Source organism: Girardinichthys multiradiatus, chromosome 15 (genome assembly GCF_021462225.1).
Source record: "Girardinichthys multiradiatus isolate DD_20200921_A chromosome 15, DD_fGirMul_XY1, whole genome shotgun sequence".
NCBI classification, from domain to species: domain Eukaryota; kingdom Metazoa; phylum Chordata; class Actinopteri; order Cyprinodontiformes; family Goodeidae; genus Girardinichthys; species Girardinichthys multiradiatus.
This window is the reverse complement of record NC_061808.1, coordinates 11,809,362-11,830,524: the sequence shown is the minus strand read 5'-3', so window position 1 is coordinate 11,830,524 and position 21,163 is coordinate 11,809,362. Positions and strand designations below refer to the sequence as shown.

General features: G+C 38.2%; 1 protein-coding gene across 11 annotated transcripts in view; it reads right to left on the bottom strand.

Annotated features, from left to right (window-relative positions):
• gphnb (gephyrin b) overlaps positions 1-21,163 on the bottom strand; it is a 152,238-nt gene that overhangs the window by 31,965 nt on the left and 99,110 nt on the right. For 6 of the 11 annotated variants that reach the window (XR_007041743.1, XR_007041742.1, XM_047387531.1 and 3 more), the window contains 2 exons: positions 4,150-4,191; positions 1,119-1,193 (listed from right to left, as the gene is read on the bottom strand). The exons of 3 other annotated variants lie outside the window; for them this stretch is intronic. Coding sequence is in view for 6 of the 8 variants with exons in the window: in XM_047387531.1 (XP_047243487.1) it covers positions 1,119-1,193; positions 4,150-4,191 (117 nt within the window). In the remaining 2 variants the exon portion in view is untranslated. The remainder of the gene's footprint in view (positions 1-1,118; positions 1,194-4,149; positions 4,192-21,163) is intronic. 2 more of the 11 variants (XM_047387533.1, XM_047387535.1) reach the window with 1 other exon arrangement.

Genomic DNA, 21,163 nt, shown 5'->3' with positions numbered 1-21,163 from the left:
TTTTATGTGACAGATCAACACAAAGTGCACAATTGTAAAGAGGAAGCAAAATGGTGTGTGGTTTTATTTTATTTTCCTTTTTTAAATCTGAAAAGTATGGGGTGCATTTATAGTTAGGCCCCTTTACCCTGCTTGCCCAAAATACATCACCTAAACTGACAGGCAGGGACAAGGACATCATTAATCAGAGAAGCAGTGATGAGCCTCATCATATCTCTGGAGGAGCTGAAGATATTGACTGCTCAGGTGGGAGATAACTATTAGTAATGCACTCCACAAACCTGACCTTTACAGAAACGTTTTCAACAAAATTATTGTTCAAAGAACACCATCAGAAATCCAATTTTCAGTCTGTGTTCCCAACTAGCATGTGAAAGACATTGCTCCGATCAGATGAAAGCAAAACATTTTTTTGTCTTACATGCAAAACTCTCTGTGTGGCACAAAAATAACACTGCACATCAAGCTGCAGACAGCATCCCCGTAGAGAAACATGGTGGTGGCACCAACATTCTGGCGAAGATGAATGGAAACAAATGCAGGGCACAACTGGAAGAAAACCTGTTGGAGACTGCAAAAGACTTAAGACTGCGGCGGAGATTCCCCTTTCAGTACAGCACTGCTGCTAAACATACAACCAGATCTACAATGGAATGGTTTAGATAAATCAATGCATGTCTTAGAATGGCTTATTGAAAGCCCCGACCTAAATCCAATTGTGAATCTTTGGCAAGACTTAACAATTGCCGCTCAGGGATGCTGTCTGTTAGATCTGAGGAAGATATTGCAGACAAAAAGGTGCAAAGCAATATGAAAACAATATCCATCCACTTCACAACTATGCACTACTCTCTCCAGGTGTATTACATACATTTAAATATACATTTAAACATTTAAATACACTAACATTTGTGGTTATAACAAAGCAAAATGAAAGAGGTATGTATACTTTTGCAAGTTACAGCCCAATAGGAACAGCCCTTTTCCCTTATTGCCTCTCTGCCTTTGTGTGTGAGTGACAATGCATGTCAATTGTGTTAGGTGGTTAGGTGCTCTGTGGGAAGCCAATGGCCTGCATGCCAGTAAGTAAGAAGTTGCAAGAAGCTTAGCGGGTTTACCTGGTCCAAGGTAGAGTACCTTGACTTGAGCGTGATGACCTCATCCAGGTGAGCCCTGAATTCTCTCCGTGAGGCCTGGGGGAAGCCACAGGATAGTCACTCATCTTCATACCACACACACACACGCACACACTACTATGCTAGAAGAGCCATGCACACCCACTCAGACATAAAATGTCAGTTAGTTAGTAATGCCTTTAAAAGAAGTCCAAACATTTCCTACTGTCTGGTCATTTTGCTTACAGACTCAAACAACATAAAAAATCGCCACTAATGCTCCAACACATAGATTCTCCAGGCAGACCAAAGAAAAGTTCAAAGCAAAACAAAGTGGCATACATCTCACTGTAACCACCAAAAACACAACAGAGTCGAGATGGATGTAGAACTGTGCCAGTTCAGAGGATTTAAAAGCAGTTCTATGTCTCAAGCAGTGTGTGATAAAACCAACAGTAATCATTAAGCTGGTCCTACCAAAGACCTCTCCATGAAGTAATGTAATAGCTATACTAGCTAGTCTGGTGAAATTATGATTTGAATTATGCCCAAGATCATCTCAAGGAAATATCACAATTACCCAGGTTTTTATCAGACATTTGAACTTTTTCAGTCACATAAAAAAAACAACATATATATCCTTAAAATAAATCCTTTTTTTATGTATGAGGGTGAGTGAACAAGTCAACAACCTGATGCAATCAAGTCGACTTTCTCAGATAGAATAGCATTATACAGTATATTTAACTACTTTTATTGTATTGTATTATAATTAGACTTGACCTGAGCTGTATTTAATTTGATCAGAATCTGACTGTGTGATTGGTTTGTGTTGGAATTTATTGGGAAGAACTAAAAACCAGTTGGACTGAACTGGATTCTATATAATTGGATATTAATTAGACCCATTTCTCGCGTAAACCTCCTTAAAAAGACCTTCAGTTTGAATTGGCCGCATATAAACAAGCTGCTTTAAATTAAAATGATCTGAATGAGTATTTTTATTGTTATCATTATCCTTTTGATGTTAATATAGATATGTCAGTGCCATCCCACTGAAGACAAGTGGGCAGATCTATTACTATATTTTGTGAGAGTTTCTGTTCCACAGCTCAGAATTTACAGAGGGGAGTACATAAATAAATTTGGCAGAACAATGTAAGATTTGTGTGGTACACATAATTTACAATTATGGCATTTGTTCTTTAAACTGTCTTCACTTTTGCACTTGTTCAACACTGGTGGGAGCACAAGTAAATAAAGATGTTACATTCATGGAAATTTATACATATTCACAGCATAACGTCTGTAATTCTCTGCAGGTAGGATTTAAAGTTACCTCTAAGTGCATTGCTATTCAATGTTACTAGTTGGCGAGGGTGCTGGGAGGCAACAGCTAGTTTAGATTTACATCACTTAAATCTGACATTTTTTAAGCAAAAGCTATGGTGTACATAAAGGTTCAATTAGTAAAACATGTGGGAGAGGCTTGAGATCATTTTCAGAGTCTCGTCAGTTAGAGGTTTATTTGCCCAGTTTGGGTTGGTGCTGTTAAAGGTGAAGCAGAGCAGGCAAAGGTGCAGCATAATTTGTGGAATACAGTTTTGCTCACAAGTTTACATGCAGTCATCAGGGGCACATGTCCTTAATTAAAGACTTTCCATGCACCATTTGAACTCTTTTATTATACATGGTGGAATGTTGATACAACATACAACTTCAGCTATTTTCGATAATTTATTTATATCCACACAGCATAGAAATTACACATACAGGCTCAAATATCCACCAATATATGGTTAAATATCTCTTAGCCAATTGGAGATAAAACACTTTTGTTGCCGTAATTAATGATAAAATAGGCTAAGATTAGGCTTCTGAAATTGCAGCAGAAGACCAACCAATTTCAATTAGTTCTACCATTTCTAACTGCAAGAGTGGTCAAATATCCAGGCAGAATTATGCCAGAAGCCTTCTGTCAGCAACAAAAAGCATGTGGGTTTTCCACAACTTGTAAAGTTGTTTAACTAAACATTATTTGAGGTATATGTATATATGTGGATTAAAGAAAATTCATAATAAATTCAAATTTTAGTACCCAGTTCTAGTTTTTACAGTATCTTCACTGAAGCTGTATATTATGTGATCATTCTACCCTGGAAAAATATTTCTTTGAATGTGTAAACTTTTGACCACAACTAAACGCGTTTTTCTTTCATGCAATGTTTGTAGGTGAATGGGGGGATTTTTTTTTTTTTCTTTACTGTTTTGGTAATTTTGGTATTCAGAAATACTAGGTATAAACAGGATGTCTGTAAGCACACGTGATGGAAACAAAATGTGTAATTTTTCTTTTTCTAAAACTGATTTTAAACCTTCTCAATTACAGATATTCAATAAATTATAGCATAACACTGAAAAACAGGTCTCCCCCATTCTACTCCTTCCAACTGAGCTCATTTCTCTATTACTCACAGCAACAGATCACAACCGCTGTAGCACTACTAAAGAAACAAGCAAACATCAGGACTGTGAAAGCTCTTAATCAGCCTTTTATCTGCTGATGTGTATGTGCAACCTTGTATGTGGAACAGAGAAAAAGAAATGCACACAGTTTGTGCAAGCAATATCACTTTCATTCAGATACACGAAGCAATAATCTTTTAACTTCTGAAGTTGAAAGACCAGTTAAGTGAATGTAAAGTGAATGTAAACTGGGTCTGAAAGGATGGAGACAAGGCAAGAGTTAGAGACAGAATGTTCACCAGAAGAAGGCAACAGTTAATTCCAAGACAAAATCAACAATGAAAAGACAACAACACGGTGTGAACAAATGCACAAAAAATGAAAGATAGCCAAATAGAAAAAAAATGCCAAGGAACAGCAGGCAATACACAAACACACACAAACACATGGCAGAAAGGACGGAAAGACAGGGGGCGGTCGTGCCAAGCAGGAAGTCAAAGATGCTGTAGAAGGAGGAAGCAGTGACTGATGCCACGGTTATGATGCATCACAACGCATGCAGGAGTACCTCAGCAATGCTTAGGGTGGATGAACAGGAGGGAAGCCGCGCCTGGTGCCGTGATAGAGAAAGGAGGGGAGAAAAGAAGAGGTTTAACAGAGCCAAAAGCTATGTTGAGCAGGGGACAGAGGCACACAGAGACTGACAGGCATATCAGACAGCCCCCTCTGTCGTTCTGGACATTTGTGTGACAGGTCTTTGTGTGACTGTCGTAGATGGGCCTAGGCAGCCATGGGCAACAGGGACATGACAGGACAGTACAGGACAGGAAAGCACAAGGTCAGGACAGCAGGTAGGAGTCTCACTGGGATTCATTCTCCACCAGAACAACAGGAGCAGAGGTTTCACGGAGGATGATCACACAGTACAAACACTTCATTTTTTTGGGCTTGAATTGGAGCATGAACAGATCAGCGCTTCTGATTCATAAACCTGACTGAAAAGCAAATGTGAAATAAGAAAGTGGCCTGTATTACACAGAAATTCCAGTTACATCCTTTTAGGCTATACTGAACAGTGATTTGTTCAATAAAATTGAACTCAGATTGTTTATGTTTACCAGCTAGAGTTCTTTGTTTTTTATCTGTTTCTCTGGAAACCAATCACTGAGTCAAAGACATCTGCTGTGCTGCATTTTTTTCATATGCTAGTTAGTAAAATAAACATCAAAACAACAGCACAGGGACACTGCTGTCTGCGCTGGCAGAGAGGTTGTTGTTGGTCTGAAAACCTTTCAGCTATGAAAGTGGAACTTTATTCACTGGAAAATGCAGTTATTATGTCCCTGGATACAAGAGGGATAAACAACAAAACCAGCATGGACACAGGGCCCTGCAAAAGCATCTATATGTTTGAAACTTTTTTTAAAAGACTATCAGGATTTTATGTGATAATTCAAAGTAGCACATATTGTAAATTGGGAAAAAGGATGCTTGGTTTTCAACATTTTTTTTTTACAATTAAGACATGGCAATCAACCTAAACCCACAGGTCACTAGTCCCCTCTGCTGTCTGCTTAACTGCAAAGCCTATGTAACATTATTTTCCTCATCTCGAACTCCCCATTATGTTCCTCCTGGGGTCTCTGTGGTCGTCCACTTATTTTGTGAACCTGTTGTGCAGGCAGGCACACCCAAATCTAATTGAGAATCACTGGCAAGACTTGGACAAAGATTTCAGTCACTAGATCTGCAAAGCCAGTGCAGATGTAGCCCAAAAGACCCGCTGTAATCACAGAGAAAGGTGGTTCTATGAAGTATTTACTCAGAGGGGTTAAATGCAAATGCAGTCTGCACAGTTTTCTTCTTTTTTGTGAACATTTTGAAAACCCTTTACACAATTATGCTCTACTTTGTTGGTCTATGACATACAATCCCTATAAAATACAATTAACTTTTTTTGTGTAACGTGACAAAACAAGAAATGGTTCAATATGCGTGTATTTTTTTGCACAGCACTGTATAAGAAAACCAGACTAGACAAAGTATTACACAAACCAAGATATGGCATTCCTTTTGCATGAAGCTAGTTTGCAAAATAAACACACTTTTGTGTTCTAAAATAATGAAAATGGAATAATGTCTTTCAAACCACTTACAAATTAATACATAAGTCAATGCATTAATAATTTATGCTGAAAAAGCATGGATCACGCTCACCACAAGCACAAACTATCTAATTTAGCCTCCTTCTTCACAGATCCCTCATGGCTGCCTCCATGTCTACATTTATAGAAAAATAATGAGCTGAAATAATGGGTGAATTTCCACTGTAGCCCAGACTGAGAGCTGACACAGCTGATTTGACAGGCACATGTTGTACTGCTCACCAGTCTCCCCCGCTTCCTTGCTGCCCCCGTGGTGAGCGAGCATGCTCGCTCAGCTGCTCGGACAGTCTAATCCCTTTTTTTTAAGGTTTTTGTTTCCTGTTTGTCTTCATCCTCTTCTGTGTCTGTTCCCCTCTCTCTCTCTCTCTCTCTGTTACTCTCTGTCTTTCTATTCAAAGCTCTCTCGCTCTGGTTCCATCCTTCACTGCCCTCCAGGCAAACTCTCACAGTCAGCGGGTGTAAGTCGAGACAAATATAATATCACATACGCTGCACGCAAACTTCACACACATACAGATGCATATTAAAAAGATGGCTCCTAATCCAGACGTATAAATACTGAATGCGAGTTTAAAAAGGTCTATGTTTTTTCATCTGACTGTGCCAGTCTTCAGAGCAAAACCTGAATGTTCCCATCACACAAGAACAAACACCAAGGGCTGAAATTATTGTGACTTGAAGCCTACAGCAGTTTAACCTAAATGGTAAAAATATACCACAAGACAAAAGGAGATGAGAAGAAACATTACTTTTGGCCGTGGTTACATTTATCTGGTCTCTTCAAGACTATATCTCACATAATCATACAGTTTTATAAAACATCCCAATATTAAAGCCATTACGCTGGACTTGGCACTGAAATAGAAAATGAGGTATGCCTTTCCTTTCTATTTCCTATAAGCTGTGGGGTCCCTCCTGTTAACGGGAGACCCATCAGCGTCCTTTAGGCTATGTAGAGATTGGACAAGGCAGATTTTAAAAGAAGCATCAGAGAAGTGGCATTCCTAAAACCGTATGCTTAACTCTCTTTTTGATGCTGCACTGACATTAATTTTGTACGACCCTTGCCCTAAAACTACCCAGGAGACCCTTCGGCTGAAACAGCATTTCAGCAAAATGACATTTTACTGACAGTCAGACATGGTGGTGGTAGTGTGATGGTCTGGGGCTGCTTTGCTATTTAAGGACCTAGATGACTTAATTTAAGAATTGTCACCCACCAGTGTGTGACCTTATGCTTAAGCACAATTAAGTAAATCACAAAAAGTGAAAACAGAAGAAATCTGTAAATAGATGATAATATAGTTTTGCCTTTTTGCAAAATATATATATATATATATATATATATATATATATATATATAAAAACTTTACACATCAGCTTTAGAATATTGTGAACTAAATCATAAAACTGGTAAAAATTGGTAATAAATATTATACTTTTGTGCATTGTGTCATAGTTAACTAGATATACACAATGTTGCATCAGCAGTGTTAGTTCAAATGTAGGTTTTAATCTAATAAGCCCCATTTCAGATTAACATGTAAATATGTTCTTTGTCTGTAGACATGCTTGGTCAGTTTAAAAAAAATTTCCCATCAAAATCTGAAACTTTCCTGGAAATCACTTGCTCTTACCTTGCTGTACATGACACTGTATATTATACAATGTGAACTAACTACTTTTTAAGTTTTCCCTGCTATTTGCCACTGCTTAACATGATCCATGCATGAGCCGAGTGGGAATTGTGTTGGGATTGTGCCCTCAATTAACCCTAATCTGTGAAGTGATGTAAAACCCAAAGACGTTCTCTCTACTCTGCATCTTAAAACACTTAGAGAACTAGTCCAAAAAGTAGCATTGCAAAAGACAAAGGCTGATCACTGTTGCTCATATTAAGAGTTGACTTCCACTGTTTCCCCTGCAGCAATCTATCTGATTTCGAAGGGGCTGCTTTCACACGTCTTCATCCATACTGCCCTCTTTTCCATTTACAGTAGTGCTGCAGCTTAGCTTAGTGGTGTCAGTGGCTTGAAAAACTGCATATGGTACCTCAAGGGACAAAGAGACAGGATCAAGAGTTTTTTGTTAACATTTGTAGCATTCAAGAGTTTGCTTAGTTTCAACACTGCCTAAAGTGGAGCTCTGTAAGATATTGCCTTCCTTACCCTCACTCCTCATCCTGCCTTCTTATGTAACCATGTCTGCCAAATTCTAACACTGCAGGAGCACAACAACTTCCTCCTCTTTATGACTCTGTAGCCCACTGATACTTTTAAGCTTGTCGACAACCTTGTTCCTCCATAACTGAGCCTCTTACCTCCTAACCTCATCCGTGGCCTGACAGAGTACCTTCTTCAGGCTCATCAGGAGCATGTACAAATTACATTTGACATAATAAACACACCACACACATGGTATATCCATGCCCATACCCACTCTGCTAATAACACTAAATCATTCACTCATTAAACACACAAACAGAACCCTGTAAACATTCTCTCTGATATGCAGAAGGAACGATATTACTTACCATCCTCTTCCTGGAGTCGAAACAGAATGAAGCTCCTCACCACATGCACACACAAACACACACGTAATTTTACACACTCAGTAACTGTGAGAGAGCACGAGGATGAGGAAGAGTGAGCAAGAGAGCAAGGGGAACAAGGGAAGGCTGGACTGGGAAGGATGCACGAGAGAGCAGCGAGGGATCAAAACAGCCAAAAAATGAAGAGTTGGGGGGGGGGATGCTATATGGCTGCACATGCGGCACTGTGCACAAAATCATCCACGCATGACTGACTGAAGTCTGTTTGTGTCTCTTTCTGTGTATTTCCCATGAGCATATCAGGAAGAAAAAAAATAATTTTTTTCTCACGTATTCCATTCATGTTTCTACCACTTTCATAGTTATAGTTACTTGTTCTGAATCTTATTTAAGATGAACTGCTGCACACCTATTTAAATTTGGACATACAGATACAAAAAGCACATAGAAAGACAAATCATGCAGCACAAGTCTGACCAGCCACACAGTCCCTCTTTGCAGTCTCATCACCGTTTCCCCACCTCCCTTCCAGTCTTCTAACTCATTAGCTCCCATGTCCCTTTTGCTCTCTCTTCACTCCCTCCCACTCTTCTCTTCCTTTAGGCCATCGTGTTTTCTTACTCTCTCCATCATAAATTCTCCACACCTCCAGCAGGCACAGAGAGTAGAAGTCATTTTTATGAGCATTTTTACTTCACTGTTGGATGACAATAACAGGTATTTGGAAGCTGCCTGAGTGTAGGAGACACAGGTATACCTTAACAATCAATCTGCAGTCAATACTGTCAGGTCCAAACCAAACTTGAACAATTTCGAGTTGTATAACAAGTCTTATCTGTTGTTTCTGCAGAGCAGTGAAGCTCCTACTGCAAAAGTGCAGCAATATTGTGCTTTCTTGTGCACTGCAGCATTCAGAGCAAAAAGATCAGTGTCACCATGTGTTCTTTGCAGACCTGACTGCTCCAAGCATTCCATTTACATATTATACATTAATGTGAACACAAAGTCTATGGAAGGAGAGGAGGTAAATCTATATGCATACAGTGTGCTGAGGCACCTTTCCCTTACACAAAACCATTTGACCAATTGGGAAAGTGAAGAGTACTTTCTTATTAACTTCAACTCGAGTGTGGCAATGCATAGATAAATTGCAGATAGGTTTCTTTGCCCTTACTCTGTTATAACACCCAGTGGTGTCCAAGTTTTGCTGCTAATATGAGGAGAAGTTGAAAAATATGAAAGCAGTGCTCCTACTTCATTCTTTTGTCAACGTTGTGCCAGTACCACTGGCTATGAAACAACCCCCTGTAGGCATGATGCTGCCTCCTCCATGCTTAAAGTTGGTAAAGTGTTTTTAGGTGTGAATATCAGTCTTCTGCAAATATTCTACATTGTCAGTGGGGTTATATACCTCGATCTTTGTCTCATCTTATGAGAAGACATTTTGGGCTTTTATTGATTTATGAAAACATTCTTTTTGGTATTGCACTGATAATATGGCCACAGCTGCAATTAAATTTAAAAACCAAAACTGAGTGCACAAGTTTGAATTTATTGTAAATGTTTAGTTAATTCACATCTTTAGCTATCCTTCTTCATTATTACATCAACTTTGTGCGATACACCAGTGCAAGCGGCAGTGAAACAGCCCCTCAGCATGATGCTGCCACCACTATGCTTGCCGGTTGGTACAGTGTTCTTAGGTTCTAACGTCAACCATTGACTCCACTCTCTTCGTGTCATTGCAGCCAAACAGTTTATTTCTGTCTTGCCTAACCATAAAACGCTTACTCCAGAAGGCATTTGGCTTGTCAATGCAGGCGGTACAAATTTTAGTCAAGAGTAAAGATTTGAAAAAATGGGTTTATAACTGGGGTGCTTGTATGTATGTGAGCCTGTGTGGATTTGAGTACATCTACAATAAAATCAAGCCTGTGAACCCAATTCTTGTTTTTAAGAAACCTTCAAGTTATTGTGCTGTAAAGTCACTCCATTATGAAAAAAGAACAATTCAATTGTGCCATCAAAAGCCCAACATTAATGTTATTTGCATGTCCACAATGACTGCATCTAAAATAAATCCGACTGCAACTGTATATCACAAAAGTGGCAGCATTTGACTAGATTTAAGTGACTTGTTTTATTTGGCTGAGACACATCAACTTAGGCTTTTTCTATCGCCTACAAAAATGTAAAATCAATCATGTCTGAATGCAATCTCCTTGATCCAGTTAGAATTTGAGGCCTATATGAAGCATAATAGCAGAAACCTCCAGTGCTGGCTTTAAGATCACAGATCTGTCACATCACAGCTGGCTGTGCTGACGTTGTAAGAGTGCCTTTGCTTACAGCCAGAGCATAAATCATTCATCTCCATCTGTCAGATCACCTCACTGTGTCAATGATCCTCTGTCACCATTTATTTGGAAGCAATGATTCTCTGATCTATGCACAGACTGGGCCTGAGCCAAACAGTAAGTTATTTTTCATCCTGTTCACAGACAAATGTGACATAGACTAACATGCCATCTCAGTTGTTTTGACTGCTGTCAAACTCATTTAGAGGTGAGTTTACTGTGCTATTCCTTATCAGCATCAGGGTTTTAATGATCCATAGAGCAGGTGCTTCAAACTGCAGTTTTCAAGGGTTGGTTTCCCGGAACTTGTAGATGTGTTCCTGGCCCAACACACCTGAATCAAATGGTTGTATTGCCTACTCAGCATACGACTTAAGCTCTACAGGGTTTTTCTAATTACCTAATTATTTAATCCAGGCATGTTTAAGCAGAGACATACCAAAAAGCTGCAGGACAATGATCCTTAAGGACCAGAGGTAGTGAAAAAGGATGTTCTTTCCAACACGAGAAACCAAGTTATACTTCTCCCTTAGTTTTATTTCTATCTCCACTCACTGCTTAAACTTAGTCCTATAAGGCCTCTTCAGACTGATTATTAAATTTGGTGTAACAAACAGATAAAGCAAGTCTTACATAGAAAGTTTCCTGTTGTTCACTGCCCTGAGCTGCAAGCATAGTTTAAGACCACTGCATTAAAAGGTAGCATGAGATTGTCTGCAAAAACCCCTTTTCATCAGTCTGAGAATATACAGGTCCTTCTCAAAATATTAGCATATTGTGATAAAGTTCATTATTTTCCATAATGTAATGATGAAAATTTAACATTCATATATTTTAGATTCATTGCACACTAACTGAAATATTTCAGGTCTTTTATTGTCTTAATACGGATGATTTTGGCATACAGCTCATGAAAACCCAAAATTTCTATCTCACAAAATTAGCATATTTCATCCGACCAATAAAAGAAAAGTGTTTTTAATACAAAAAACGTCAACCTTCAAATAATCATGTACAGTTATGCACTCAATACTTGGTCGGGAATCCTTTTGCAGAAATGACTGCTTCAATGCGGAGTGGCATGGAGGCAATCAGCCTGTGGCACTGCTGAGGTCTTATGGAGGCCCAGGATGCTTCGATAGCGGCCTTTAGCTCATCCAGAGTGTTGGGTCTTGAGTCTCTCAACGTTCTCTTCACAATATCCCACAGATTCTCTATGGGGTTCAGGTCAGGAGAGTTGGCAGGCCAATTGAGCACAGTGATACCATGGTCAGTAAACCATTTACCAGTGGTTTTGGCACTGTGAGCAGGTGCCAGGTCGTGCTGAAAAATGAAATCTTCATCTCCATAAAGCTTTTCAGCAGATGGAAGCATAAAGTGCTCCAAAATCTCCTGATATCTAGCTGCATTGACCCTGCCCTTGATAAAACACAGTGGACCAACACTAGCAGCTGACACAGCAACCAGACCATCACTGACTGTGGGTACTTGACACTGGACTTCTGGCATTTTGGCATTTCCTTCTCCCCAGTCTTCCTCCAGACTCTGGCACCTTGATTTCCGAATGACATGCAGAATTTGCTTTCATCCGAAAAAAGTACTTTGGACCACTGAGCAACAGTCCAGTGCTGCTTCTCTGTAGCCCAGGTCAGGCGCTTCTGCCGCTGTTTCTGGTTCAAAAGTGGCTTGACCTGGGGAATGCGGCACCTGTAGCCCATTTCCTGCAAACGCCTGTGCACGGTGGCTCTGGATGTTTCTACTCCAGACTCAGTCCACTGCTTCCGCAGGTCCCCCAAGGTCTGGAATCGGCCCTTCTCCACAATCTTCCTCAGGGTCCGGTCACCTCTTCTCGTTGTGCAGCGTTTTCTGCCACACTTTTTCCTTCCCACAGACTTCCCACTGAGGTGCCTTGATACAGCACTGTGGGAACAGCCTATTCGTTCAGAAATTTCTTTCTGTGTCTTACCTTCTTGCTTGAAGGTGTCAACAGTGGCCTTCTGGACAGCAGTCAGGTCGGCAGTCTTACCCATGATTGGGGTTTTGAGTGATGAACCAGGCTGGGAGTTTTAAAGGCCTCAGGAATCTTTTGCAGGTGTTTAGAGTTAACTCGTTGATTCAGATGATTAGGTTCATAGCTCGTTTAGAGACCCTTTTAATGATATGCTAATTTGGTGAGATAGGAATTTTGGGTTTTCATGAGCTGTATGCCACAATCATCCTTATTAAGACAATAAAAGACCTGAAATATTTCAGTTAGTGTGCAATGAATCTAAAATATATGAATGTTAAATTTTCATCAATACATTATGGAAAATAATGAACTTTATCACAATATGCTAATATTTTGAGAAGGACCTGTATTTTACACTATTTCAGATTGAATGTCTTATGGTTGTTATAGCATCTCACAATTTCAAATTAATTTTAATTGTTAGAATATTGATTTGAATTATAACAGCAGGGTTCAATAACTAAGAAAACGAAAGGTTCGCAGATATGTGAAATTAATTCATACTTCATACTGACCAAATATTTCTGGGAGTGTTTTTTAATCTAGATCTGAGAGAGCAGTGACTGTAATATGTACATTCCATAGATTATTGTAATCCTAATGTTTTGACTCTTAGAAGCCTTAATAAAGCTTTTAAACAAATTCCCTTGATTAAAAAATTATGAAACAAACTCAAACATGCTAATGCAACGTGATGCAAGATGCAACGTGAACAAAACAAAAAACACAGATGGAAAAAATTAAGAAAAGGTGTAACTTAATGTCACACTTTTATACCTAATAATGTGTAAATGTTTTAGTTTGAGTTGATCAGCTAGCTTAAAAACTGCTAATACATTTCTGGAAGTTTCTCATGTCTTTACTAGTGCAGACACAGCTGGCAGTAGCACTAAAGTATATAAATATACTAAAACACATTTAAATAATTTAAAATATAGCTATGCAAAAGGTTGCATCCACCTACAAAATAAAATCAAAGCGTATGATTTTGTATGAGGAAAACACATTTACTGTCACATAAAAAGATTAGGACACCCTATTAAATATTTTGTTTTGTTAAAACAAATTGTCACCTATCAACCTAATTTCTTTGTTTTTTTCATTTAACAAAGGATATAAACAAAACAGGTATTCTTACTAAGGAAAAAGTTAAGACACTCTATCCCCTAATAGCTATTGTTACCCCTTGTGGTTTAAAAAACGTCCATGAGACACTTTTGTAGTCATCTACCACCAGTGTGATGAGATTTTGCCTCACTCCTAACTTCCAATTGTCAGATATTTGAGAGGTTTCATGTCACCCCACAGCATCTTAGTGAGATCAAGCTGGGGTTTGACTCAATGCAGGACTTTCTTGATTTCTTAATTCTTATTTTTCTGCCAGTTCTTGGTGGATTTACTGGTATGTTTTGGATCATTTACATGCTACGGGGTCAAATTTCATTTTAACTTTAATCTTGGATGGTCTCTGTCTCACATTTTCCTCAGGCACCTTCTGATCCACAATACAATTTGTGGTGAATCGTATGACGGTAAACTGGCTAGGTCCTCCTGCAGGAAAGTATCTCCAAAGACTTCTACCTCTATGTTTCACTGTAATAATGAGGTTCTGGTCCTGAAATGCTATATCTGGTTTACGACAAGTCCTAGCCATCAAAATAATTATATTTTAGAGCCATCCGTCCAGAGAAGTCCTGGTCTTTGTCTATGTTCTCTCTGGCAAACTCTGGCATGCACTCTGACATCAAGGGTAGTAGGAGCCCATTGTAGGTCCCATGGTGACATTTTAGGGGTTTCAAATGCTTCTTTTAGCATCTTGAAATTTGCCTTTAGGGTGAATTCCTTAAAATTCCTGACTTAAACATTTTGACAATTGTTTTTAAAGTCCTCCACATGTAGAATATGTTCTACTCAGTGGAATGGCTGATTTCAAATTCTTTTGAGACATCTTTAAATATCTTACCAGGCTTAAAATATGCTACAGTCTTCTTTCTGGCCTCAGACCACTCTTTTAATCTTACCATTGTATTTTTCTCATTTCATCAGTCAGGATCACATAAAAAAAAAAGGCCTAATGTTATAACAAGGCAAACCTTATTAAAATCCTGAGTAACAAAGTTAAAATTATAGTATCTAATCTGATTTGTTTATTCGTAACTTTAGACATTTTAAGTCAGAATAAATGTGGTGGGTCCCTAACTTATTCCTCACCAGAAATTACATTTTGTATTACAGTTTACATGACATTTTAAAAAGGTTTTTCACTGCTTTTATACAGTGGCTGTGAGGTGCAAACCAACATTCAAAAATCTGCAACACTTTTACAAAGCCTGAGACAAATTTACATTTGAGAAAATAAATTTACAATTGAAAAAACAAATTCACAATTCAGAAAACAAATTTACCCGGAAGTGATAACAGTGATAACTTTTGTTTGGTTTGGTTTTGTTTTTCATGTGGTTGATCCTTAGAGTCTGAGAGACAGCAGGGTCAATTCGTGGCAGTAGCAACTTGAAATGGTACTTCCGCCACCGGAGGGTGCATCAGGGTGCCAGACCAGCAGTATTAGCCTCTAAGATGCTGCCACGCCGGCTGCTGCCGTTTTTGTCGAAGCAAATTCTGATTATCGGCAAATGGGTTGTCAATATAGTTATTAGCTATTGACTGTTATTCAGTAACTTTCAAATGATGATGTCATTATTAGTTATTATTTAATAAACAGTGTTAGACCCATGATGTACTAAGGTGGCTGTATTTACTTGAGATGGAAACTATGTCATAAATAGTATTATGTGTATGTATAACGTGCTGAAAGGAAGACGAAGAGACATTCCACAAACAGTCGGTTTATTATAGATTGTGAATGGTTAATATGAATTGTTACTCACAGAAAATAAAATGAATTATTTAAAAACACGCTGGCACTCTGTGGAGTCCCTGGCCATGAGGGTGCCACAGGTTGCCACAAGGATGCCAGAGGGTGCCAGACAGCTGTAAAAGCCGGATGCTGCCAAGGCAGCTGCCTGTTTTACTGCGGTCAAGTCAGCTGTCTCCACTTCGAAAATGATGGTCAAATCAACCCTCACGTGGTTTTGTTGTGCGCAAAAACATACTGAATTACGGCAGTGGCGCTTACTGAGATCTTAGTAAAAGCAATATTTTTTAAATGAACTGACTCATGGTGATTGATGTCATTGTTGCTGTTATTTATAATAGATACTTAAGACTCCATTCTCAAATATGTAGATGACATTTTAGTTTTTATCACAACTGAAGGAGTAGGTCCGAAAACGGAACAAGCACCACTTGGTTGCTGTCCATCTTGGATCACCATGATCGCTCCTGTTAACACCTTCCGGGTCACTGTTGGAGTTGGTACACTTCCTTGCCATAAGATTTTGTCATTTGTAAAATTGCTTTGTGTGTTGGTACAGTGTTTTCTGAAATGTCATTTAGTTTTTCTCAAATTTAAATTTGTTTTCTGAAATTTAAAGTTGTTTTCTCAAATGTAAATTTGTTTCGGGACTTGTAAAAGTGTTTCAAATATTGTATTGTTGGTTTGCACCTCCGTACTTTTATGCATATTACTTGAATTTCACAATACTTTTAAAAGTAATATTAAACATCCACGTTTCCAAATATTTTGGAAAAATCACATGCTGTCATAAGGTGTCCTACTTTTTTCACAGGATTATTTATTTGATTTCTCATTAGGTTTCACTAAGTTCCTTCAAATTCTCTTGAGATAAACTGTAAGAAATTATTATATTAGAGTCTATACAAGCCAATAAGATTTCTATTTCCGAGAATATCATAGAGCAAAAATCTTTAGTTTCAAATAATAACTTAAATTCAGCCAAAACCCAGCTTAGTGGAAAGCACCAAGAACAGTTTACAAAATAACTTAAAAGAGCAACAGCTATGTTCGCAAAAAAAAAAGCAACATTTTTTTGGACATACACTAAACTAGAGAAAACATGCATTTTTATGATTCAGTAAACCAACTCAAGTAAATATCTTAACTTATATTGCTCTTTTTAAAACAGGAAAGGCACAACCTGAACCACACATATAAAACACTGTCAACCATCTTCTGAGGCAGAGCCTATATGCTTCATTAATCCAAGCTCAGCATTACATAATAGTACAAATGCTCACAGCAGTAGAAGGGTGTGGCAACTCTCCCTAAATCTTGCATCTGGTTGCGTCTGCCTGAGTGTGCAGGAGTTAAGAGACATGTGTCACAGACAATAAACTGGGGAACATGAATGGCTGCAGAGTTGCTCAGTTTGTAATTGGTTTTTATGTGCCTGCATTTTCTAGCTTTGTCTATCCTGCATGTCAGATGGAGACACGCTTTTTTCCTTGAGGATAATTTTTTGAGTGCAGAGTTGTGGTGTGTGGGTGTAAGTGTGTGCATGCTTTTTGTCACTGCTGTGCAAACAGACAGGCAGGGTTGGACATCAGTTGTCAAGTCTGTGCTCTTCTCTCTTCCATGTGAACAAACACTGGGTTTTAATCTTGAACAGAATAAGATGCTGAGCTCAGTTAACACATGAAACATACACAAGCATTCATATCTTTGCAATATGATGCCTTACATACGCTGTGGTTCATGTAATGATCGAAAGGGTCTACTTCTCTTCTCCACTTTAAGCCACAAAGCATTGACAAGGCACTGCTATCAAACAGGAAAACCTCAGTGGCATTAAAACACATTGGCGAACAGAGCCATTTTGCCTCGTGCTCCAGGGACATTGGCACACACCATCTACAGCTGACTGCAAAATGGGAATTCCAAAGAACATATGGCAGGTTGTCGTTGGATAAAAGTTTGCATCAGGAATGTAAAGAAGTATACCTTGATGAGACAATAACCCTTTGTTATCCCATTATGAACAAAGACACATGCCCAGGCACTTATGTAAATTACAAACTCTGATCAGGGTCACTGACAGAGAATGGCTTCACGAAACCTACATGTTTGCTGTCAGGCATGCTGTGGGACAGAAAGGTGGGCGAGGGCTGCCTCAGAGCATCACTGAAGCCAGCATAGGTATTAAAGGTATTGAAGCTCTTTTGCTGGACAACTGGAACAGGCTCTGATTACAATAAGCTAGTAAAGGCATGAAAACAGAAGCTTGAAACTGAATGACAATTTGGAATAACACCAAACAGAAAACAGTTAGAGTAAATTTGTTGTAGCCTGAATTCATACTCTCCGATGGACCTTTACAAGATGACAACAAACTGGTTCGTGAAAAACATGTAAAGGATGCAGCTACACAATGTATGGTAGTGTTCCTGCAGTGTCTGGTCTTTCCAATAGAAAACAAATACTAAAACCTGCATAAAGATTTGTAGTGCAGCTGCTGAGTAAACAAGCAGAATGCATGTGCTATAAAATAACCCAGGTGGGCTGGTTAAGAATCAATTAATGCTGCATCAAAATATGCTGCAATGGCAGAAGTGAGCAGCGGAAGAGTGGTCAAAACTCTGCATGTCCTCAAGTCATAAAATAATTGACATTTCTTGAACGCACAGATTTCATCTTAAATGTTCCTGTTATCTAAATCTCATTTCAAACTGATGTCTAATCAGTAAAATGCTGAGTTTGGACCTTTACGACCACTAGTCACAAATATTGAGGTAATTTACTTAAATGCAAAAAAGGAACAATGTTCAAGGTTAAAAAGAAAGAAACTTTGCCGATAAGTATTGTATTTTAGACCATGTAGCCAGCACTTTTGATCCGTTTCTTTTAATACAGGATCTTTTGAAGTGGGATCAGAGGGATCCACAAAATGCCTATTTTGCTGTTGTTTCCGCCTGGAGTTATCCAGAAGTCTCTAATGTTTCCCTTTTGTCAATCAGTTTGTTTGTGTGCACTATTACAAATTAAACATCTACAGTATGGTGCGATATACGCCTGATTCAATCCCCAAAGGCATCCAGCATTCAATAATATAACCTAAATCTAAAATTGACATGTTTCATTACATTCTGATAATGTGAATATTATTAAGAAACAACAAAGTAGGATTAAATCTAAACTTACCCTACATTCACCTTTGTTCTACTCACACATACAGAGAATTGTTCTATAAGACTTCCTAAATAACACATTGTGGTGGTTTATTGTCTTTGACCTTTCACAACCATATAGGCACCTAAATGAGACAGTGATCTTTTATGCTGGTCCCACTACTGACTGACCTATCAATGCACTCACTGCCCTCCTTCTCTTTCCCTCTGTCTCCAACACCACATCCCTCTCTTAGTTCCCATGGCAACCCCATCCTCCATTTCCATGACACCTGCCTGCTGTCCAAGAGGCACTTGGAGAGTTGACACTGAGAGATGAAGTAAAAAAGAGCAGGAAGGGAAGTCAGACAGGGAAAAAAAAGTCTTGATTCCATTTGATATTTTTTAAAACCTGTGGGAAAGATCAGTTAAAGCAGGGCATGATTGGATATACAGTAGTCTGGTATCCTTTCAAGAGAGCCAGTGTGATGTTGACAACTATAGACATGACATGACATGACAACTACAGAATAACAGGAACGCACATGGATAAAATGTTTAAGTATCCTTCCAAAGTGGGAACAGACAGCACATACTGTCGTTATGTGTAAAAAAAGAAACTGCAATGTTCTTAGGTAAAATAACCCTGTTGGTGTCAGAGCATAACAATCACAGCCCGCTGTCTCAATAGATAAACCAGAATAAGGACCAACAGAAACAACAGGAGGTTTTCACATAAAAACATACATAAAACATGAACACATTTCAGAGTGAGATGCTAAAACTTGCCGTGTGCAAACTGTTATAATGTGTAACTATGTAGTCTGCCACCATTTAGACAGCGAAAAGATAAAATGTAAATACAAATAAAACTTAAGATAAAATAAAAGACACACAATCATAGTAAAAGAAAATAATAATTAAAAAAAATATTAAAAAGTCAGCAACCAGCATCAAAAAATAGCAAACTGATAATAAAGAACATGGTAAACGAGGTAAACAATATATTTTTATTACCACTTTTTTTGCAGAGGAGCCCACTTTTGTTTGTGTGTACTCCTAAGAATAGACTCCTTCTTATTTAAGGTAAATGTCAATGCAAAAGCTGTGCTTCAAACTAAGCTAAGAAATAATTGAGTCTTAGACAGCAGAGTTCTCTTTAGACCCATTAAACATTATAAATAAGGATACAACTAAAGCTGAAAGATCACTTCAAGACTGGATTTAAAACAAAGTCTGTCTATTTTCCTTTCTACATGAATTTTATCTTCCTGCAAGTCCATTCTGCTCAAACCCGATTGTCTAATCAGCCAAAACAAACTATTAACGTAATGTCTAATCCTAGAATAACCCTTTGATGTAATTATATGAAAATGTTCTTGTTTCAGGGTATTGATGTTCTAAGTATTTCCATAAAATTTCTGTTTCATTTCTTGGATCATCTTCAAATGGGATCACATTCATGGTTGAGGCTCAACAACACAGTTCTAGATCTTGTCACTGAAATACGTGGTTGATTGGCCACCTTGTACCTGAAGACAGCTTCCAAATGTGTTTTATCCATTATTCAATTAAACTTCGTTTTGTTTCAGTTGGACCTTTACAAACTTGCTCACTTAGTGAATTCCACACGCAGTGGTAATTTGGATTACTGTACACACGTTGTGGTGGCCCTCATCCTTTGCTATGAATGCAGAAATCCAGACCTCCAAATGTTGTTGTGTCCTGCAGCTTGTATCAGATGTTGTGACATCTGGGATATCTTATACTATTTTATGTTATATTCTAAACTGACCTAGGTTTTATCTTTGGCATGTATGCAAGCTTTTTCTGGCCAAGAAACACCAGTGGAAACTGTAACTTTCATTGTAAACAGTGTTTTGATGATACAAGGTCTAAAATGTCCATTATGTGTTATTCTGTTCAGTGTTTAGATTTTTAAACATCTTTTCCATATCCTTTTTGAGAACCTGCCATTCTTGTTTTTAAAGGATTTTTCTTTTCTGTTTGGTACTTTTATTTCTGATGAACTTTTGTTTTTTTGAACAATTTCAAGCCCATGTTAAAATTTCCTATTTCTGCACAGAACCATGCAAAACACTAAGAACAACATAATGACCTAAATCTCATATCAATCCGTGCAACTGCATTTTTTTAGGACTCAATTGTAAATGTGGTCAGATGCAAAGATAGGTGGAGATAGAAGACTGAAATTTTCCAGGAATATTTTTAACATCTGTGTGGTAAATCTAATAAAAATCTAATTGGAATATGTATCAAGGGCAGTAAAAATAGATTATGTTAAAGTCTGATACATTTATTTTTCTGGGCCACTTGACATGCAGTATATACTTAAACCTTCTAGACAAGGGCAGGCTGGTGGCTGGAAAGCCATAATGCCAAAGCTTTCCAAGTTTGTAAGATACGAGTATGATTTTTTTCTTTGTTGCTTTCTTAGATTTGTAATATGGATT